The following is a 21,150-nucleotide window of genomic DNA, read 5'->3' as shown; positions in this document are numbered from 1 at the left end:
CCGCCCCCCGAGCCTCGGGCGCTGATTGGTGCGGCGGCGGCGGGGGGGGCGGGGAGATCCCGGCGGCGCGCGCGCGCGCGCGCGCTCGGGCCGCGTGCGGGGCGGGGCGGGGCGGCGGGAACCGGGAGTGGGGTCGGGATCGGGACAGGGACCGCGATCGGCACCGGGATCGGGACCGGCACCGGGATCGAGTTCGGCACCGGGACCAGGGTCGGGGTTGGGACCGGGACCGGGACCGGCACCGGGAGCCCCCCGGACGGGGAACCTCTAGGACCGGGCACCCCTCTACCGCCCTCCCCCGGTACCGGGAATCCCCCCCCGGTACCGGGCACCTCCGGTACCGGGCACCCCCCGGACCACCCACCTCGGTACCGCCTTCTCCCCGTACCGGGAACTTCCGGTACCGGCCACCCCCCGGTCCGCCCCCCCCCGTCCCCCGGTACCCGGTACACCCCCCCGCTGCGGTGCCGCCATGGAGTTCCCCGCCGCGCTCTTCCCCACCTACTTCAGCTGCGGCCCCCCCAGGGACGAGGCCGGCCCCGCGCCGGCTGCCGGCTGGGGGGAGCACGGGCAGGTGCTGGAGGCCGGGACCGGGCAGGTGAGAGGGGACCGGGGACCGGGGGGTGACCGGGGATGGGGGTACCGGTGCCACCCTCGCCTCCCTGCCTCTGTCCCCGTACAGGTGCAGCCGCCGTTCGTGCCCCGCCGCAGCCGGCAGGGCGAGAGCTGGGAGCCCTGCGAAGCCGCCGCCGTGCCCCTGCTGCCGCCCAACGACAGTGAGGACCTGGGGGGGGGGGGGGTCTGTGGGGCGCCCCCAGCCCCAGGCACTGAGCCGCGTGCTGGCACCTGGGCAGCCGTCGCTGCCGGCGTCCCGTCCCCGCGGTGCCAGCCGTGCCCTGCTCTGTGCCCCGCAGGCTGCTGGATGCCGCCTCTGGTCCCCCAGGACATCCTGTACCGCGGTGTCCTGCGCAGGAAGCTGCAGGCAGGGAGGTCTGGAGGCGCGCTGGAGTTCACCAAGCAGGTACCGCCGAGGAGCTGGGGCAGAGCCTTGGCGGGGACCGTGGCGTCCCCGCGCGTCCTGACCCTGCCTTTCCCCCCCCGCGCAGCTGGGCCACTTCTTCGTGGATCACCCGGAGGACGCCTTCGGCTCCCTGGGGCAGCTGCTGCACAAGAACTTCCACCTGGGTGACTCCAAGCTGAGGGTCGGTGCCTTTCTTTTTTTGGGGGGAGGGGGGTTGGGGGCTCCATCAGCTGTCCCCCAGCCGCAGTCCTGACTCTCTCATCCCCGCAGAGACACTCTCGGGACACCACCATCCGCATGACGGCCCTGGTGGAGGACCTCAACCGGCTGGAGGCCAGGCGGTGAGTGCTCCCTGGGGACAGGGAAGGAGGGGGGGGGGCTCCTGCAGGACCCCCCCCACGATGCCGGCTGTCCCCGCAGCGGCTGCCCGCGGCGTCACTTCGTCCCCCGCCTGCGCTGGTTCTCCCACCTGTGCCGCGACTGGCTCTTCGAGGTGCCGCTGGGGCTGCTGGCCGACTGCGTGCACGAGGAGCTGCTGCTGCAGTGGGCCGGCCTGCTCTTCGACGACAGCTCCACCGGGGGGGCGCTGGCCTGGCTGCCCCCCCAGGAGGCGAGCGGGCGTGCGGGACGCCTGGTCTACCCCGGCGGGATGGCCATGAACCACCTCTGTATCCTTACCCGTGGGGGAAAACGGGGGGGTGTCCCCTGGGGAAGTGGGGGGGGGGGGGTGTTGTGTGGCAGCGCCCTTAGCTGGCCCCCCCCCAGATTTCCAGGACGTGGTGCTGGAGGAACAGCCCCGCGCCCGAGGCGCGCCGGCGCAGTTTGAGCTCAACGGGCGCATCCGGCAAGTGGGTGCCGCACGGGTGGATGGAGAAGGTGAGCGAGCCCCAGAACCCGCACCCTGGGGTGACAGCGTGGGGACCCTGCTCTCTCACCTGCCACCTCCTGTGTCCCCGTCCCCCCCCCTAGATTTTGTAGGCGTCCGCTCTGACTACCACTGCGGAGTTTGGAGGGTGCCGGGCAGGGCAGGCGCTGCCCCCAGCCCGCTGCAGGTCATCCGCACCGACGTGCCAGCCTCCTGCCTCACCGTCAGGTGGGTGCCGGGGAAACCGAGCTCCTGGGGGGGGCCCTGCTGCCACCACAGACCCCCCCCAGTCCCCACGGTGATGCCGTCCCCCTGCCCCACAGCCCACACCTCCCCGGGGAGCTGTCCGTCTGCACCCAGAGCGGAGCCGTCTACCTCTGGAGCGTCGAGACGGGGTGAGGCGGGGCGCTGCGGGCTGGACCCCCTGGTTTTGGGGTGCTGGGAGGCGGGGTGACCCCACCGTGGGGGACCCCTCTGCCCACCGGTGGTGCCCCTTTCTCCTCGCAGGCTGCAGCGGCTCCGCCACGACCCCCAGACCCTGTTTTTCCGGGACCACTCGCCCTGGCGCTGGAGCGACTTCACCGCCCACCCGCGGGTGCTGAGCTGCGCCGACCGCACCGGCATCCAGTGCCTGGACGCCCGGGTGAGCGCAGGGCGGGGGCGTGGGGTCGGTGAGGGGGGGGGGTCCAGCACCCTGGGGTGCTGATGACACCCCGCTCTGCCGCCGCAGGCCCCCGCCAGCTGCCACTTCGACTTCTTCAAGGTGGGCGAGGAAGCCGGGTGCCAGCAGGGCGAGCGCGTGGTGCTGCCCATGTACCTGGGCAGGGCTCACCCCTGCCAGCACCTCGTCGCCACCCAGGTGAGTGCCCCCACGGCTGGGGGGCACAGCCCTGGACCCCCCCACACCCCTTTAACGCTGCCGATAAGGGGCGTCAAGGTGGGGGAGCCCCGCTGAGCCGTGCCCCCCCCCCCAGTTCGCCGTGTACCTGATGGACGAGCGCCTGCCGCTGGTGCCCGTGCTGAAGTGGGCGCACATGATGAAGGCCCCCCCTCTTTTCTCCCACGTGGCGCCGGGGGGGCCCGGCAGGAGCCACAAGGTGCTGCTGGGCGCCTCCCGCACGCAGGAGCTGCTGCTGCTGCAGTACACGGGTGAGAGAGAGCGGGCACGGGGCTGACCGCGGGCACTGCGCCCACCTCCTGCCCTCCGTGCCACCTCACGGGGGCGATTTTCGGCGCCTCGTTTTGCAGGGGGCGGCCGGTCGGCCTGCCAGCTGGTGGGGCCACCGCAGAGGCTGCACAGCATCGCCGGCTGCCTGCCTCACCTCCCCGCGCAGCTCCCACACCGGCACTACCTGCTGCGGCAGCGCCTCGGCGCCCCCGCCGCCGGTGAGCATCCCCCGGGGAGCGCATGGGTCCTGGGGCGGCAGGGGCGGGATGCGGCCGCCGGGTTGCCGCAAGTGGCGATGCCGTGTCTGTCCCCGCAGGGCTGGCCGCCGTGCAGCACCAGCAGGGCCGGCAGGAGGCCCTGGTGGTCTTCCAGCTCTCCGAGGCCGGGGACGTCTTCTACCAGGCGCTGAGGCGCGAGGCGGCACCAGCACCCGCTCCCCGCCGGGAGGAAGAGGAGGCGACGGCGGCCCCGGGCTCTTCCCCGCTGTTTGGCAGCGAGGAGGAGGCGCAGCAGGAGGATGAAGGCGAGCAGACCTTCTACCTGTCCAACCTGGAGGTGATAATCAACGACGAGGAGGAGGAGGAGGAGGAGGCGGTGGGCACGCCGGTGGCCACGGAGGAAGCCGAGTACCCCGCGGAGCCCCGCGCCAGCCCCCAGCCCCCCCCAGCCGTGCCCAGCCCGGCCGCTGCCCTGCGGTACCGCCGCTGGCTGCGGGCCCTGCTGCGGGTTTGGGGGGGCTCCCCACGGCACGCCTGCCCCCCGGGGCCCCCCACCATCAGCAAGCGGCGCCTCTTCACCCGCAAGGAGCTGGCGGCGCCGGCGGAGCCCAGCGCCCTGCACCGCCAGCTGCGGCAGCGGCTGCGCCAGGCCATGCGCCTCGGGGAGCGCATCCAGCCCTGGGACGCGGCCCCCGAGCCCCCCGGTCCCCCGCCGCCACCACCCCCCGAACCCGACGCCCTGAGCGCCCGGCTGACGGCGGCCTGGGGGGGCGAGTGGGGGTCCGGGGGCGCGGGCAGCAGCCTGGCGCAGAGGCGGCAGGCGCTGCGGGAGCGGCGGCGGCGGCAGAAGGCGTCGCGGGCTCACCGCAGCCTCTCGGCCAGCTTCACCTCCTCCATCACCTACCAGTCCGAGCTGTCCGAGCTCAGCGACGTGGGACCCCCGCGCTCACCCCCCCCGGCCACCCCCCAGGAGGTGGCGGGGGGCTCCCTGACGGCCGCCCCCTCCCCGACGGCCCCCGTGGAGCCCATGCTGTCGTCGCAGGAGCTGCGCGCCCGGGGGATCCCCAAGGAGCGGCGGCGCACGCTGCGGGACTACCTGTCGGTGTGGGCGGAGGGGCCCCAGGACCCCCCCGAGCCCCCCAGCACCCCGAGGGCGCCGCTCTGCATCCCCTCCTCCCAGAGCCAGCTCTCCTCCGCCTCGCAGCCCCCCCGCCGCAAGCGCCCGCGCATGGGCTTCTGAGGGGGCGGGATAATAAATAAATAAACCCGGAATGGCGCAGCCCTGGATCTGTGGTTGTTTTTTTTTTTTGGGGGGGGGGGGGGCACCCACGCGTGACCGTGGGTGGGGTGGGGGGGCCGCCCCCAGCGCCCACCCGCGGGTGTGGGGCCGAGTAGGGGAGCAATGCGCGCTGCACGGATCCGGCTGGGTGCCCGCAGCGCGCCCCGCGTGAGCGTCCCCCCCTCCCACCCCGGACACGCGTGGGCGCAGGGGAAGGGGCGCGGGCGCTTTAAGGCGCGGGGGGGGGGCGTGGCGGAAGCCGGGGGGAGGGGAGGGGAGGGGCGAGGACGCGGACGCGCGCGCCATGGCGGCGGCGGTGCTCGCGCGTGGGTGGGCGCGCGCCTGGGTGGCGGGGGCGCGCCTGGGGCAGGTGGGCACGCGTGGGGAGGGGGGGGCGTGGGACAAAGGGGGAGGAAAGGGGGGCGGGGGTGGGGTAAGGGGAGGGGGGGAGGGTCCTGCGCCCGCTTCCCCACCCGTGCAAAGTCCACGAGTGGGCGTGCACACACACACACACACACACACACACACACACACACAGCCCCCTCCCCTGCAGCGTGGGGACCCACGCGTGTCCCCCACCTCGCCAGCTTCCCCCCCTCGACCACCCCCATGCCCGCCCCCTGTTGCCCCCCGCATGTCCCTGTGTCCCCCCCCCCACCATGTGTCCAAGCCCTCGGGTGTCCCCGTGTCATATCCCCCCCCCCCCCACGCGTGCCCTGTTGTCACGCCCCTCCCCCCCCCGTGTGCCCCCAGCGCCCCCGCAGCGGGCAGGACGGGGAGGTGGGCAAGGCGCAGCGGGCGGCCGCCGGGGCGGGCACGGAGCCCACCATCTTCAGCAGGATCATCGCCCGCACCGTGCCGGCCACCATCCTCTACGAGGACGACAAGGTAAGGGGGCAGCGGGGACACGCGGGCCCCCCCCCCCCGTGGGCCGGTCCCCACGGGGGAGAGTGGGGTCTCACGGGGCTGCACCCCCTCCCCGCAGTGCCTGGCCTTCCGCGACGTGGCCCCGCAGGCGCCCGTCCACTTCTTGGTGATCCCCAAGCGCCCCATCCCGCGGCTGAGCTGCGTGGAACCCCAGGACGCCCAGGTGAGTGGGGGTTTGGGGACACGCGTGGGGACAAGGGACACGCGGGGCTGAGCCTCCTGCCCCCTCCCTGCAGCTCCTGGGGCACCTGATGGTGGTGGCGGCGCGCACGGCGAAGGCGGAGGGGCTGGAGGACGGATACCGGCTGGGTGAGTCGGGGGGTGTCCCTCCCCTGTGTCACCTCCCCGCTGCCACCCCACGGGTGACACCCCCCCCCCCTCTGACCCCCGTCCCTCTCCCAGCAGTGATCAACGACGGGAAGCACGGCGCCCAGTCCGTCTACCACCTGCACCTCCACGTGCTGGGGGGGCGGCAGATGGGCTGGCCCCCCGGCTGAAGCCCCCCCGGGTCACCCCCCCAATAAAGCTGCTCGGGTACCCGCAGTGGCTTGCTTGGCTCTGTTTTTTGGGCACGGCCCCGGTGCGCTCAGGGGGTGGTGAAGGCTGTGCTGCCTCTTATCTCAGCTTCCACACGGGCGGGCCTCCGCTGTGAGATCCTCCCCGTGCGCACCGCAAAGCCCCCGTGCACGCACCAGTGTGCAAAGAGTTGCACTGCACACCCCAGGCCCCGCTGTGCGTGCACCACTGTGCAAAATGCTGCATTGCACACCCCAGATCCCCTCTGCCAGCACCACTGTGCAAAATGTCGTGTTGCACACCCAAGGCCCCACTGTACATGCGCAATGCACGATGGACACCCCAGTCCCCCCCATACATGCACCACTGTGCAAACTCTTGCGTTGCACACCCCAGCCCCCTCCGTGCATGCACCACCGTGCAGGACACATTGCCCTGCACACCGCAGGCCTCCCTGCGTGTGCACCGCAAGGCACAACACATCGCGTTGCACACCGTAGAGCCCCCCGTGCATGCACTACTGTGCAAAACACCACGTTGCACACTCTATACCCCTCTGTGCGTGCACCACTGTGCACAACACGTTGCATTGCATGCCTCAGGGACCCCCCCTGTGCATGCACCACCGTGCCGGACACATCACATCGCACGCCCCAGAACCCCTGCATGCGCAACACACGCACGCAGCGCCGTACCCACGCGGTGGCACCAGGCCACACGGCCACGTGCAGGGCAGCAGCGGGGCCACGGCCGGGCGTCCATCGGCTCCCTGCCCCGTGCCTCCTGCTCCGGCCGCTGCTAAATTTAGCGCGGGGCCGGCGCTGGCGCAGCGCGCAGCCCACCTGGCACCGCGGCGCGGCCGCCTGGGCCCCCGCCAGGCGCGCAGGGACCGCAGCCGCCGGGGATAATGTGGGGTCTGTTCGGCCGGGTGTCGCTGCCGGCTGCTCTTGGGGCCCGGCTGGGGGGCTCACGGGGGGGTGTGTGTGTGGGGGGGTCCCTGCTCTCTGCAGACCCCTGCTCCTGAGCACCCCGTTAGTGGGGGCTCCCCCCCCCCCCCAAGTGACTGGCCAAAAGCTGCACTGGACCGTGCAAAACGGGGGGGGGGGGAGGAAGGGGGAATAAGGGGGGTCACCAGCATTGTCCTGGGGGGGGCTCCCTAAAAAGTGTGCAGGCTACATTAGCATTGTGTCTCCCCCCACCCCGTGCCGGGGCGGGCGAGGGGCCCAGGGTTGTTTTTGTTCCCTAGCCAAGGACTATCGCAAATGACGCAAGTTCCCCAAAGAGAATTGGGGGGGGGGGGGGGAGGAGGGGGGTGGATGTGTCAGCGGCACGCTGCGCCCAGATGTGCTCCAGCTCCCGCTGCCGGGCCCCAAGCACAGGGCTCCCCGCGGGGTGCGAGGGGGCCGCTGCTGGCCCGGAGCAGAGGCACGTCCCCGGGGGGCGGGGGGGGGGGCGGACACCGAGGCTAAGGGCACGGCGCGGGGGCCTCCCTGCTCACCCCCAACCCCAGGCACGTGTGCGTGCCCCCCCCGCCGCTCCTCTCCCCGCAGCTGCTCGGCAGATGGGCTCGCAGCAGCCACAGCCCCGGGCCCCTCCGCAGGGCTGCCGGCACGGACGGCCCCGGCTTCCCCGCCCCGACGGCTTGGCCCGGAGCCGAGCTCCCGGGGCGGGGCCGTCCCCGCTGGGCCGCGGGGGTGAGACGCGAGGCCGGCCAGGATAAACAGAGGCCCCAGCGCCGGCAGCGCGGTGGCCCGGCCGGCGCACACCGCAGAGCGCTGCAATAACAGCCCGGGGGCCGCCGCCGTCAAAGGGCCCTTCTTCTGCACGGCGCCCGTCGAGGCTGGCGGGGGGGTCGGAGAGCGGGGCTGGCGTCCTGCAGGCTCGTGGGGGGGGGGGGGGCAGAACGGGCCCTGCCCTGCCTATCCCGGGCCGCCACCGCCCGCCCCGAGGCGCGCAGCGGGCGCACGCCGCCCCCCGGCCGCCCCCTGGGGGCTCCGGCACCGCACGTGGACGGAGCGCGCGCGCGCGCCGCTGGCCACGCCCCCTAACCGCGCCCCTTTACCCTCTGGCCACGCCCCCTTGCCCATCTCCCGCCACCTCGCCCCACTCTGTCCCCGCCCCCCCCGAGGCTCTCCGCCAATGGGAGGCCCCCCCGCGCTCGGCTCCGCCAATCAGCTGGCGCGGACGGCGTCTGCCGTCCCCATGGAGACGGAGCGGGGCGCGGGAGAGGAGCCCCCGGGCCCGGCCATGGAGCCTGGAGCGCGGCGGGGCACGGAGACCCCGCGGGGGTGGGCACCGGGGGGGTGCTGGGGAGGGGTCCCCGGGTCTTGGGGGCACCTGGGGCTGGGGTCACCAAGGGGGCAGGGGTCACCGGGGGGGCACCGGGGGACACGACCCCGCTGCCTGTCCCCAGTGTCTCCGTCTGTCCCCGTGTGCGCAGGGTGGCTCTGACCGGCCGCGTGCCCCCAGGGCATGGGGGGGATACCGGGGACGTGGCCCCCCCGTGCACGGTGAGGATCCGGCGGGATGTGCTGCTGCCCGTGGTGGCCTCGTGCCGTGGGGACACGGCCAAGGAGCCCCCCGGGGTGGTGGTGGATGGGGGCGAGGAGCACCAGGAGATGCTGGACACAGGTGAGGAGCACCAGGAGGAGCTGGTGGCCACGGCCGAGGAGATCCCGAAGGTGTTGGCCATGGCCAAGGAGCCCCCCGAGGCGCCAGCCCCGATGCCAGTGGAGGAGCCAAGGCAGGTCGTGCCCCGCGGGAGCTGCTTGATCCACAACTGGCAGGAGGAGGTAACCCCTCAGACCCGGCCGGGGGGGGGGCTCTGAGCCCCCCGGTCTTCAAATAGGTGTGGGCAGGGGACAGCGTGTGCTTAGGGACTGCTGGTGGGGCTAAACGCACCTGGGGGGCTCGGGGAGGGGTCGGTGCCCACCAGGGGAGGTGCTGGAGCCACACCGTGTCCCCAGAGAGCCACCAACGACCTGGACCGGGTGCTGGCACCGGAGATGGGCAGCGCGGGCTTCGTCCACCGGCACGGCCACCGCGGGCTGCTGGCCCGCCAGCCACCAGCCCAGCCGCCCCCCAGCACCACCTCCAAGCACGCCTTCCGCCCGCCCCACAGCATCCCGATGCTGGCAAGAGGTGGGGCCGGGGGTCCCCACCCCAAAAATAATTACGGGGGAGCGAGGTGCCGAGGGGCACGCTGCGGTGCTGAGGGTGCCGCCTCCCCGCAGGGCAGCGGGAGGCCATGCTGGAGCTGATGCTCTACCAGAAGTACAGGTGAGCCTGCCCCTCCCAACCCCAACCGCGGTCCCTGTGCTCGGGGACCCCAAAATTGGGCAGCGGGGGGGGGGGGTCCCGCAGGCAGGAGCTGCTGGAGGAGACGTGCCCACCCCGTGCGCCCATGGAGAGGCTCTCCACCACGCACCGGGATTTCCAGGCGGGGGGCTTCCAGCCCACGCCGCTGCCCACCACCCAGGTACCCACCCCACACCTCGCACCCCACGAGGGGTCTCCGAGCACGCCGCCCCCCCTCCCCGGCTGACATCGGGGCTCCCCTTTTCCGCCGCAGCCCCACAACTACCACACGGAGCAGCCCCGCAGCTTCTGGCTGGAGCAAGCCCGCAGCGTGCCCGTGAGTACCCGCAACCCACCCTGCCCGCGGGGACAGCACCCCCTGCTCACGGGGGTCCCCGCGTCCCTCCCCTCCAGGGCGTCACCTGCATCCGCACCGGGGACAGCCCCTTTCGGAGGAACGCCGCCTTCTCCACCCCCATCGCCGAGTACCTGGAGCAGCCCCTGCCCCACGTCGCCGAACGCTACGGGGTGCGGCCGAGCAAGCAATAAAGAGCAGGCGGTGTCCCTGCGCTGCCACCCAAGGGTGTCCCTGCCACGGCTGTCCTCAGGGCAGGCTGTGGGACAGGGGACCCCGATAGCCTACCCCTGCTGGGAGCCACCACCACCCCCAAATGCGCCACGTCCCCAGGGATGTGTCCTCTCCCCGTGCCCGCGGTGGGTGATGCGTGTCCCCGTCCCCGTCCCCGGGTGGGATCTGGGCACAACCAGCACCAAGCTCGGAGCCCCCCAAAGCAGACAGCGGCGCTGGGGGCAGTTTGTATTTCAACAAAATAGTCTGCGCGGACGCCTATATTTACACCTGGGGAGGGGGTATTTACAGGACCCGGGGGGGGGGGAGGGCTATGTACAGGGGGAGAGGGGGAGGCACGGGTGGGAGCAGCAGGATCTGAGCCTGCCCTGCTCCCTTTGCCCCCCCCCCCCGGGGAAGGGGGTGACACGGGCGCAACGAGGGGCTGAGTACTGAAAAGAGAAGGCAAAGTGCCCTGCGGGGCAGCCAGGCCCCAGGGGGCGGCTCAGAGCCCGCCGAGCCGAGGGGTTTTGGGGGGTGGAGGTGGGGATCAGGACCCCGAGAGGCTTTGGGGAGGGGGGTGTTGGGGGTCGAGGCCGGTCCGCCCGCTCCGTGGGGCAGCGGGAGGCTCGGGAAGGCTTTGCTGGTGCTGATGGGGGGGGTGACAGGCGGTGCCGTGGCCGCTGCGCCCCGCACGCCCCAAACCTGCTCCGGTGCGCCCCGGGGGCACGGGGGGGCTGGGGGCTGCGCCAGGCTCAGACGACTTTGGGGTCTTTCCTCTCGCCCAGCAGCCAGTAGGTCCGCATCTTCCCCTTGCCCTGGGGGTGGAGGGCAGTGGTCAGACCCCCCCCACGGACCCCAGCCCGGGGGGGTGTGTGGGGGGGTTGTAGGGGTGGCTGGCACCCGGCACCCTCACCTTCATCTCCACGTCTCCGCGCAGCTCCAGCTCGAAGCAGCCGAACTCATCCAGGACTTCTTTGGTGGTGGAGGAGACGTGGATCTTCAGGGCTGGGGGTGCGAGAGTGGGGGGGAAATAAGGCCGTGGCCAGGGTAGCAGCGGGATGGGACCCACGGTGCTCACCCCCAAGGCCAGGCACTGCCGTCCCCGCGGCTCACCCTGCCCGTTGGACTCCATGCGGGACGCCGTGTTCACCGTGTCCCCGAAGAGGCAGTACCGCGGCATCTTCAGCCCCACCACTCCTGCGCACACGGGGCCTGGGGAGGGGGGGGGACAGGGGACACGCTCAGGCCGGGACGGGGCGGTATGGGGCGGGGGGGGGGGGGCACGCGGACAGCGTCCGGCAGGCTCACCGGTGTGGATGCCGATGCGCAGGCGCAGCTGGTCGTTGGGCCGGTGGCGGATCTTGAAGGTTTTGACGGCCTCCAGCAGGGCCAGCGCCATGCGGACGATCTCGTGGGCGTGCAGCTTGCCGTTGCGCACCGGCAGCCCCGACACCACCATGTAGGCGTCCCCGATGGTCTCCACCTGCGCGGCACCGGGGACACGGTGAGCTCGGCTCACCCTCGCTGCCCGCGCCGCGCCCCCCCCCCCCCCCCCCGGCCCCGCGCCCCTCACCTTGTACACGTCGAAGTTGTCGATGATGGCGTCGAAGCAGGTGTAGAGGTCGTTCAGCAGCGTCACAACCTGCAAGGAGCAGGGATTTGGCTCCAGCCCCGGGGATGGCGCTGGTGGTGGTGATGGGACACACACCACACACACACACACACACACAAACCCCCCGGCCCGCCCCCGCCCCTGCTCCCCACCTGCATGGGGGTGCTCTCGGCCGACAGTGCGGTGAAGCCCACGATGTCGCTGAAGTAGATGGTGACGCTGTCGAAAGCCTCGGCTCGCACCGTCTCGCCGCGCTTCAGCTGCTCCGCCACGGAGCTGCCGGGGGAAGAGGGGACGGTGGGTGCCGGGGGGCCGCCAGCACGACGGGTGTCCCCTCCCCAAAATCCCACAGCCCGTCCTCCCTGCTCCCCATTGCCAACAGCGGCACGGGGAGCCAGCGGGCACCCCCCGGCCCCACGACGAGCGCTCCAGCCCCGCATCAGGCACCCCGGCCCCACGGAGGGCACCCCGGCCCCATCTCGCCCCCGCTCACTGGGGCAGGATCTGGTACAGCAGGTTCTCCGCCTTGCGCTTCTCCTCCAGGTAGGCTTGCGTGCGCTCCTCCACCAGCTTCTCCAGGTTGTTGGCGTACTGCTCCATGCGCGACAGCAGGTTGTCCAGGATGCTGGTGCTGCCCTCCCTGCAGGGACACGGAGGCCGGCGGTGGGGACACGCACGCACACCCCGTGGGACCCCCTGCCCGACCCCAGGCTCTGCCAGCACCCACTTGTTGAATCTGCGGATGAAGATCTTGATCTGTCCGAAGTCGGGGCGCTCGGCCGGCTCCTGCGCCCAGCAGCGCTCCATCAGCACCGCCAGCTCCTCGCTGTGCACCCCGATGTCGATGGAGGGGCGGAAGAAGGGCTTCTGGCTGTTGCGCACCTTCTGCACGATCTCTGCCCGGGGAGCAGGGGCTGATGAGCACGAATCCCCCCAAAAACCCACCCCACCCCATAACCCGCCCCGGCCCCCCAAACCTTTGGGGCTCAGGTCCATGCCCTCGATGTAGAAGGGGCCATTGCGCAGGGCGATCTCCTGCACGATGATGCCGAAGCTGTAGACGTCAGCTTTCTGCATGCCCTGCGGGGGCAGCCGGCCCTTCTGCAGCAGCTCCGGGGCCGTCCACAGCTTCTCTGGTGGGACACGGCCACGGGATGGTGAGGCAGGGCCACGCCGTGCCCCCGCCACCCGCATCCCCCATCCCCTGTGGCGGGCGCTCACTGGCGTAGAGGGCGTGCGTGTCCTCGCCGTCGCAGGGCGATCGGAAGCTGGCCAGCCCGTAGTCGGTGATCTTCAGCACGAAGCGGCTGTCCACCACGCAGTTGGAGGACTTGAGGCTGCCGTGGTGCCCGATGATGCTGTTGTGCAGGAAGGCCATTCCCTGGGGGGGACAGAGAGGCGGACGCGGTGAGGTTGGCACCCTCCTCCCTCCCCGGCATCCCCCTCGTCCCAGCCGTGCGCCCGGCTCGGGTACCTTGACGATGTCGTTGATGAGCGAGTAGCGAAACATCCAGTCCAGGTTGATGCTCTCGTTCTCCAGGATGTCCTGGGGGAGGCAACACGCCGAGCGCCGGGACGGTGGCACCGGCACCACCCTCACAGGGTCCCCATGGCCACCCCATCCCCGAAATCGGAGCCCCCCCCCCCCCCCTTCCCCAGCTCACCCGACCCCCACCCCGTGTCCTCCCCCCTCGCCCCGCTACCTGCAGGCTGCCCCGCGGGCAGTACTCGGTGACGATGCAGATGTTGGGGGGGTCGATGCACGCCCCGATGAAGCGCGTCAGGTGGTTGAACTGGATGTCCCGCATCTGGGGAGGGGGGAACGGGCAGCGTCTGGATGCAGGGCACCCCCGGACACGGCCCCGCTCCCCTGGGTACCACCCACCGTGGCCACAAAGCCGCAGGGACCCCCCTTCATCCCCCAGCTGGGGGTGCCCCCCAGCGGTCCCCCAGCCCCGCCGTCCCCCGGGAGGGGACCCCGCACCCCCCCATCGGGGTGCCCACCCCACACCTACGTGTTTCAGCTCAAAGAGCACCTGGCGCGTCAGCTCGATGCGCTTCTTGTTGACGTGCTTGATGGCCACCACGTTGCCCTTGGGGGCAAGGGAGAGAGAGCTCAGCGCCCGCCGGGAGGATTTGGGGAGGGGAGCGAGGTGCCAGCATCACACCAGGGGTGTCACCAAGGGGGGGCTCGGGTGGTGTTGGTGCTCGGACTGACCTTGAAGTGCCCGGTGTTGGCGAAGATCTGGTACTTGCCGTGGGTGGTCATCAGGGAGCCGTAGCTGGAGCCACGCTGCGGGGAGGGAGGGTTAGGGACGGGGGCCCCAAGGAGGGGTGACAGGCACCCACGGAGCTGTGCGGGGACAGCCAGGGGTGGCGGGGGACAGGTTGTGGTGCGTAGGGCCAGCACCAGGTCCGCACGCTCCGTAGCAGGGGCTATAGGACGAGGTACGGTGCGCTACGGGGCACGGATAGGGGATGCGTAGGGGACGGATGGCTGCAGATGATGGGTGCAACGTGGCTGTGGTTTTGTAGGGGATGGAGCGCCATGCAGGGGCAGGACGGGGCAGGGGGGGACAGGGACAGGACAGGGCCAGCGTCACGGGGGCTGGTGGCTCTCACCAGGGACAGGGTGAGCCGGCTGCCCGCTCCCTTGTGGTACCGCTCGGCGCTCCCGAAGTGCAGCTCGTCCCACCGGATCCTCCACAACATGCTGGCCAGCTCCTTCTCCAGCATCAGCTTCCTGGAAGGGACACACACACACACACACGGGGTGGGGGGGGGGTCAGGATCCTGCCCCCCAGCACCCAGGCACGGCCCCCCCAGCCCCGACCCACCTGAAGATGAGGAAGCTGGAGATGCCGAACATGACGAAGGTGAGGCCGGTGCCCAAAGCCACGATGGCCAGCGTGGAGAGGGGGGCTGCAGTGGAATGGGGGGGGGGACACACTGTTAGCACACCTCTCGGGGAGCCCATAGCCCCCCAGGGAAGGACGCTGGGCACCCAGGGACCCCCAGGATGCCAGCAGCAGGGGGGGGCATGCACCCACTTTTATCGCAGGAGGGGTCATCCACGTCGAAGACGCAGGGCGGGTTGTCCAAGGGGGGGGCCCCCTTCACCCAGCGGATGGGACGGCCCAGCCAGCGGATCTGCTTCTCCGCGCCCGAGTAGTGTCCCACCACCTGGGCAGAGAGACCTGAGCATGGAAACCCCCTCAGCCGCCCCCCCCCCCCAGCCCCCTGCAGGACCCCCGGTGCCGCCCCCCACCTCGTACTGCCCGCTCTCGGGGTCGCTCATGGCCCACAGGTTGAAGTCGGTGTCCCGGTCGTTGTTGCCGTCCATGCTCACCAGCCCCGTCACCCCTGCGGGGACAAGAGAGACCCCGGTGGGCGGGATGGGGACCGCGAGACCCGAGCCCCCAGACCCACTGCCAAACCCCCCCCCCCCTCCAGCAGCTACCCTGGAACTTGCGGTCCCGCATCTTCTCGATGAGGTGGGTGGCGTTCTTCTTGGAGCCGCCCTCCCGCAGGGTCTCGTTCAGCACCATGGCGTACAGCAGCACCCCGTCGTAGAAGCACCCCGCCACCAGGTTCATCTGCCGGGAGGGACCTCAGCGCAGCACGCACCCCCCCGCCACCCCACAGCCCTGCACCGGGGCCCTGCATGCCTCCATATACCCACTACCCCACACGGGGGTCATGCAAACCCCCTGCAATCCCATAACCATGCACCAGGGCCATGCAAACCTCCCTAGCCCCAAAACCCCAAACCACAGGGCCATGCCCACCTCTGCAACCCCATAACCCCAAACTGGGGCCATGCACACTCCTGCAGCCCCATAACGCAACACCCGGGCCACGCACACCCCTTCAGCCCTATAACCCCACACTGGGGCCATGCAAACCCCTACAGCCCTATAACCCAACGGTGGGGCCACGCACATCTCCATAGCCTCATAACCCCACACCAGGGCCATGCAAATCTCTTTAAACCCATAACCGTGTACCGGGGCCACACACACTCCTACAGCCCCATAACCCCACACCGGGGCCATGCGAACCCCTTCAATCCCATAACCGTGCACCAGGGCCATGCACACCCCTGAAAATCCACAACCCCACAGCAGGGCCACGCACACACCCTGCCGGGATGGCAGCGCACCACACATGGCTGCTCCCACAGCCACCCCACAGCCCCATAGGGACGGTGCCCCCACCCCAGCCCCCGGCAGGCGGCGGGACGCGCTCACCAGGGAGTAGTTGAGCTGCACCCCGAATTTCTGCTTGGCTCGCAGGATGAGCTGCGTTTGGAAGTGCTGGTACTCGGGGTTCTGGGGCTCGTAGTAGGTGATCACCAGCACGGTCTGCAGGACGGCACAGCGCCCCGTGTCACGCACGGGGGCCACGCTGGGCACGTCCCCGTCCCCATACGGAGGCGCAGCTCACCTGGAAAGCCTCGCGCAGCCCCGAATCCTGTCCCGGGCCCTGCTGCCAGGGCTTGAAGGCATCGCGGGCAGAGTCCCCCCGCAGGCTCTCCCCGAAAACGTCCACGTAGAAGAAGACGTAGTCGCCGTTGGTCAGGTTCTCGCGCTGCGCCAGCTGCATGATCCGGCGCAGCATCTCCGGCGGCCCGCAGAGGTACACCACTGCGGGGGCACGGGGCGTCAGGGGGGCACCGCTCCCTGCCCCACGCTGACCTCATCACGGGACATCCCTTGCCCGCCCTGACCCGCCTGTGCCACGTCGGGCACCCCGGAGAAAAAGGGGAGCTCCCACAATTACCGGTTGCCCCTGTGCACCCCACCCCGGGGACGCCACCGTCCCGGCTCTGGGGGCTGCACCGGCTGTGGGTAGGGGAAAAACGGGTCCGGGAGAGGCGGCGAGGCTGTGCCCCGGAGGCCGTCAGCCTCTGCCCGGAGGCCGCTGGGGAATCCATGCCGAGGAAAAGGACAAAAACATGTTTGGGTTTGCGGTCGGTCGTGCGGCAGGAATGTGCAGGTTCCCAGATTCCAGCACCTTCGGCGGGCCGCGGCATTAATTGGAAACAGAGCATCTGCTGCCGCGACCCGGGCGGCAAGGGGGTGCCCGGGCCCCGTCCTCACACCCCTCCGACCACAGCCCCGCTGCCAGGGGCTCCGACGGCCCCGCCGGGATGTCCGAGCGGGTGACACGTGGGGCTGGCCGCGGGCATCGTGTCCGTGGGGCTGGCTGACCCACGGGCTGCGCCGGAGAGTGTCCGAAACCCCCCCGAGCGGGGGCCCTCCTCACCCTCGTGGAGGGCCAGAGCGGAGGCTCCTGCCACTGCCTCCTCCCTCCCCCCGGAAAACCAGGGCCCCCGCTCCAGCCAGCCTGGCTGGGAACCCGGGATTGAGCAACGGGGGAGGAGGCGGCGGGCGCCGGAGGAATGTCACGCTCAGACGCTGGCCCCGGCGCACGGCCCTCCCGCCCCGGCCCCATCGCGGGCACCAGGGGAGGGCTCGGGGGCAGCGGGGGCAAAATAATAATAATAATAATTAAAAAAAATAAAAACACACACAAAAGAAGAAAAAAAACACGGGGAACGCGGTGGGGTGGGGGAAAACGGAGGTGATGAGCGCGTTGGGATCGGTGCTGGTGGCAGGGGGGCCGCGACAGCTGGTGGCAGATGGTGGCACGGCCCCACGGCGGTGACAGACGCCCGCCCGGTCAAAGGGCAGGGGGGCGAGGGGGGCACACGGCACCCGAGTGACTCCCGGTGTGGGATGCGGGGCTAACGCGGGGCTGGCGGCGTTAGGGGAAGGTGCCCGGGCCCCCTCCTCCTGCCCGCCCGTTCCCCCAGGCGGAGGACCTGCGCTCCGCGGGCAGATGCTCCGGTAATTCCCTGCGCCGCGGCTCTAATTATATCAGCGCTCTCGCAAGCAGCGGCAGGGACGTGGGCCCCTGCACGTCGCCCAGGCCCCTGCCAGAGGGACGATGGCAAGCACCGGGCGGCCGCACGCAGGCGCGGGGCAGGTGCGTGGCGGCCCCGCTCTCGAAGGACCCCGCTCCTCGGGGCTGTGAGCCTCACGGGTGAGGAGCTCCAGCGGGACGCGCATGGCTGTCCCCAGGCTCTCCAAAGCCACGCTTGGGAGATGGGAGCTGACACCCTGCGGTGGCACCGAGGTCCTAGGGATGTGGGGTCCCTCGCCAGGGCAGCCCCAGGGGACCCCCATCCTCGCCCACGCCTGGCGTCCTCCACCTCGATGCGCACCGGGGCGATTTAGGGCCGCATTCAGCCTTTCTCCCCGCGTGGTGCCTCGTCCCAACCCCACTCAAAGCCCCCCATCCTCAGCCCCGAAGCCCCAGGGCACTGAGCTCCCCCGGCCGCGTCCCCCGCTGCCCCATCTGGCTCCGCTGGTCCCGGCTCGATGTCCTCCTTAATGACACAGCATCTCAGCATCCATTAAGGAGCCGCGCGGAGCGGCTGCCTCCAGGATCGATACACCCCGCTCATCAATAATGGAAGAGCGAGAGTCAGGCTGCCCTTGCTCTCCAGCTGCCTCCGTAAGCCCCTCCATTTCCTCCCGGCCCGATATAGCCGCTCTCCCGAGGCGACAAATTGATTTATACTCCCCCCCCCACGGCACCACGGTGGGGCCGTCCCCAGCCCCCTCCCCATCCATTCCCCACGGTCATATCCAGGGACCGGCACGGGGCAGGGGGCTGCAACCTCCCCCCCGAGCACGGCACGGCCACCTCGGCTTGCCGGCACCGGAGCCACCGCCAGCGCCGCCCGACAGCCGGCCACGTCCACACCGTCACCCTCCGCCTCCCCGCGGTGCCCGGGTCCAGCCTGCCCCTGGGGACACCCCGACCCCGCTGGCGCCCGGGCTTGCGCCGGAGAGGGCAGCGTGGCCCGAGCCACAGCGCGCCACCAGGGCGCCCCCGTGTCCCTCTGCCCGCTCCCGTGCCACCCATCCCACCGAGGGGCGGGGGTCCTGCATGGGGTGAGGGGGGTGGGGGGCTGCGAGCGGGGGTCCCATGGCTGGGGGGGGCTTCCACGGGGTCCTGCTGCCCCCTCAGCCCTGCTGTGACCATGTGCGCTCACCCCTCACCGTGCCCTATACCCACGGCGCGCTTTGCCCACGCTGCACCGTGCCCCACAGGGGTCACACTGCGTCCCCTGCCCCTCGCCGTGCCCCGCAGAGGTCCCACTGTGCCCCCCCTCCTGCTGTGCCCCACACGGGTCCCACTGTGCCCCCAGCCCCATGCCATGCCCCACATGGGTTGCACTGTGCCCACTCCTCACCGCACCCCACATGGGTCCCGCTGCGCCCCCACCCCTTCGCTGTGCCCTGTATGTGTCCCACTGTGACCCTGTCCCCTTGCTGCGCCCCACAGGAGTCCCACTGCACCCCCATCTCCTTGCTGTGCCCCACGCGGGTCCCACTGCCCCCCTGGCTCTTTGCTGTGCCCCACAGAGGTCCCACTGTGCCCACCCCTCACTGTGCCCCACAAGGGCGACACTGTGACCCCAGCCCCTTTGTTGTGCCCCACAGAGGTCCCAGCGTCCCTGTCCCCTTGTCGTGCCCCACAAGGGTCCCGCTGCTCCCCTGGTCCCTCGCTGTGCCCCACAGAGGTCACACTGTGTCCCTGCCACCTTGCTGTGCCCCTCACAGTTCCCACCGTGCCCACACATTGCCGTGCCCCCCACAGGTCCCACTGTCCCCCCCACCCCCTTGCTGTGCCCCACAGAGCTCCCGCTGCGCCCCCCTGCCCTTGCAGTGCCGCATACTGGTCCCACTGTGCCCACCCCTCGCTGTGCACCCCACAGGACCCATTGTGTCCCCATCCCCTTGCTGTGCCCCCCACAGGTCCCACCGTGCCCACCCCTCGCTGTGCCCCCCCATGGGTCCCGCTGCGCCACCATCCCCTCGCTGCGCCCCACACACATCCCACCGTGCCCACCCCTCACCGTGCCCCCCCCACGGGTCCCGCCGCGCCCCCATCCCCTCCCCATGCCCCACGCTCACCCCACCGCTCCCCCTGCCTCTCTCCGCGCCCCACGGGACGTTTTTACTCCCCCCGCACCCCACGCGCCCCGCCACGCCACGCACCGCGCCCGCTGGCCTTGATGAAGTGGATGGCGGTGTCGGCGCCGCCCTCGTCGGGGGAGTAGATGTGGTGGCGGACGGTGAGGTTGCTGCCGTCCTGCAGCTCCTGGAAGACGCCCTCGATGGTGAAGTAGTAGGGCCGGTCGTCGGTCTTGCGGTCCACGTAGAGCAGGGCGGCGCGGGAGCTCCAGTTGAAGTGGGCGTGCAGGTGGGAGACGAAGGCGCCCAGCTTGGGGGCCGAGGGCCCGGTGCGCACGGTGGTGCGGTAGTGCTCGCGCTTCTCGCTGAAGCCCACCGCCACCGCCCCGGCCGTGATGAGGGGCAGCCGCCAGTGCGAGGCGAAGCGGCCCACCGAGGCGGCGGGGTAGACGCACCCCGGCCCGAAGAGCACGTCGGGGTCGTGGTACAGCTTCAGGTCCACGGCTTTGAGCGGCGCCACGTACTCGGAGCACGCGCCCCCCAGCTCCGAGCTCATGAACTCGACGCGCACCGAGAAGGGCCGCGGCAGCAGCGGCGGCTCCCCACGCTGCAGCGCCTCCAGCGCCAGGCTCAGCGCCGGTTCCACGCGCGGCCAGGCCCACGCGTAGCTCACGTTGCGCTCCGGCAGCACCACGGCCACCGTCAGGTTGGCGACCGCCCCGTCGGGGGACGCCGCCGCCGCCGCCGCTGCTCGCCGCCCCCCGCCGCCGCCGCCGCCGCCGCCGCTGCCCCCCGCCGCCGCCAGCAGCGCCGCCAGCACCAGCGGCAGCCCCGGAGCCATGGGCCCCGCCGGCTCCTCCGCCCGCGGATCCTGCGCCCGCCGCCGCCGCCGCCGCCGCCTGCGCCTCCCCCGGGCGGGGCCGCCCCGGACCGGGCAGCGCCCCCCCGGACCGCCCCGTCCCGCCCCCGGAGCCGCCGCCGCCGCCACCGCCCGCCCCCACGGGGAGAGGGGAGAGGGAGGAGGGGGCGGCCCCGCCGTCGGGGAGGGGGCTGGAGCAGGGGGGGCTGAGGAAAGAGGGGGTGTCCGGGTTGGGGCGGGGGTGGGGGGGGGGCTGCGGGGTGGGGGTGTTGGGGAAGGGGTGTGCTGGCTCCGGGGGGCTCCAGCAAGAGGGGATTTGGGGGAGAGGGTGTACAGTGGGAGGGGGTTGGGGAGGGGGTGCCCCGGCTCCGGAGGTCTTCAGCATGAGGGGATTTGGGGGGAGGGGGGTACAGGCTCCGGGGGTCTCAAGCACGAGGGGATTTGGGGGAGAGGGTGTACAGGCTCCGGGAGTCTCCAACGTGGGGGGATTGGAGAGGGGGTGCCCCGGCTCCGGAGGTCTTCAGCGTGAGGGGATTTGGGGGAGAGGGTCCACAGGCTCTGGGAGTCTCCGATGTGGGTGGATTGGGGAGGGGGTGCCCAGGCTCTGGGGGTCTCCAGCGTGGAGGTGCCCAGGTTGCAGGGGTCCCCATAGCAGGGGCGTTGGCAAAGGGGTGTCCAGGCTCCGGGGGTCTCCAGCGTGAGGGGATTTTGGGGAAAGGGTGTCCAGGCTCCGGGCGTCTCCAACATGTGGGGATTGGGGAGGGGGTGTCCAGCATGAGGGGACTGGGGAGGGGATGCCCAAGTTCTGGGGGTCCCCGTCATGGGG

At 71.5% G+C, this 21,150-nt stretch overlaps 4 protein-coding genes across 6 annotated transcripts; 3 read left to right on the top strand and 1 right to left on the bottom strand.

The window, feature by feature from the left end:
- Positions 1-80: 80 nt before the first annotated feature.
- Positions 81-4,551, top strand: TAF1C (TATA-box binding protein associated factor, RNA polymerase I subunit C). The gene is made up of 14 exons (XM_083816731.1): positions 81-598; positions 683-776; positions 915-1,021; positions 1,107-1,202; positions 1,292-1,362; positions 1,442-1,689; positions 1,787-1,897; positions 1,991-2,114; positions 2,210-2,281; positions 2,394-2,529; positions 2,617-2,745; positions 2,861-3,035; positions 3,135-3,272; positions 3,371-4,551. The coding sequence occupies exons 1-14, from the start codon at positions 473-475 to the stop codon at positions 4,510-4,512; spliced, it is 2,769 nt and encodes a 922-aa protein (XP_083672857.1). The 5' UTR covers positions 81-472; the 3' UTR covers positions 4,513-4,551.
- A 265-nt stretch (positions 4,552-4,816) lies between these two features.
- Positions 4,817-6,021, top strand: HINT2 (histidine triad nucleotide binding protein 2). 2 transcript variants are annotated; one of them, XM_083816763.1, is made up of 5 exons: positions 4,817-4,921; positions 5,305-5,439; positions 5,537-5,641; positions 5,715-5,787; positions 5,884-6,021. In XM_083816763.1, the coding sequence occupies exons 1-5, from the start codon at positions 4,856-4,858 to the stop codon at positions 5,973-5,975; spliced, it is 471 nt and encodes a 156-aa protein (XP_083672889.1). In that variant the 5' UTR covers positions 4,817-4,855; the 3' UTR covers positions 5,976-6,021. The 2 variants fall into 2 exon arrangements, with proteins under 2 accessions (XP_083672889.1, XP_083672888.1); XM_083816762.1 differs by having other exon boundaries at positions 5,881-6,021.
- A 2,048-nt stretch (positions 6,022-8,069) lies between these two features.
- Positions 8,070-9,867, top strand: SPAG8 (sperm associated antigen 8). Its single transcript, XM_083816748.1, has 7 exons — positions 8,070-8,282; positions 8,435-8,786; positions 8,961-9,135; positions 9,228-9,273; positions 9,358-9,472; positions 9,566-9,628; positions 9,706-9,867. The coding sequence occupies exons 1-7, from the start codon at positions 8,134-8,136 to the stop codon at positions 9,838-9,840; spliced, it is 1,035 nt and encodes a 344-aa protein (XP_083672874.1). The 5' UTR covers positions 8,070-8,133; the 3' UTR covers positions 9,841-9,867.
- A 255-nt stretch (positions 9,868-10,122) lies between these two features.
- NPR2 (natriuretic peptide receptor 2) lies at positions 10,123-20,339 on the bottom strand. 2 transcript variants are annotated; one of them, XM_083816729.1, is made up of 22 exons: positions 19,550-20,339; positions 15,921-16,120; positions 15,725-15,838; positions 14,935-15,070; positions 14,743-14,837; positions 14,525-14,657; positions 14,312-14,396; positions 14,097-14,217; positions 13,693-13,767; positions 13,490-13,567; positions 13,178-13,282; positions 12,949-13,020; positions 12,696-12,855; positions 12,452-12,607; positions 12,202-12,370; positions 11,968-12,114; positions 11,627-11,750; positions 11,436-11,504; positions 11,171-11,345; positions 10,976-11,074; positions 10,776-10,867; positions 10,123-10,677 (listed from the first exon to the last, which is right to left on the bottom strand). In XM_083816729.1, exons 1-22 carry the CDS (start codon positions 20,304-20,306, stop codon positions 10,615-10,617), a joined length of 3,225 nt encoding a protein of 1,074 aa, XP_083672855.1. In that variant the 5' UTR covers positions 20,307-20,339; the 3' UTR covers positions 10,123-10,614. The 2 variants fall into 2 exon arrangements, with proteins under 2 accessions (XP_083672855.1, XP_083672856.1); XM_083816730.1 differs by lacking the exon at positions 19,550-20,339 and adding an exon at positions 16,257-18,034.
- Between the last annotated feature and the right edge of the window lie 811 nt (positions 20,340-21,150).

Source organism: Anser anser (assembly GCF_964211835.1).
Source record: "Anser anser genome assembly, chromosome: Z".
Lineage (NCBI taxonomy): Eukaryota > Metazoa > Chordata > Aves > Anseriformes > Anatidae > Anser > Anser anser.
Note: the sequence above shows the minus strand (reverse complement) of the source record. Positions and strands in the feature narration are given on the sequence as shown.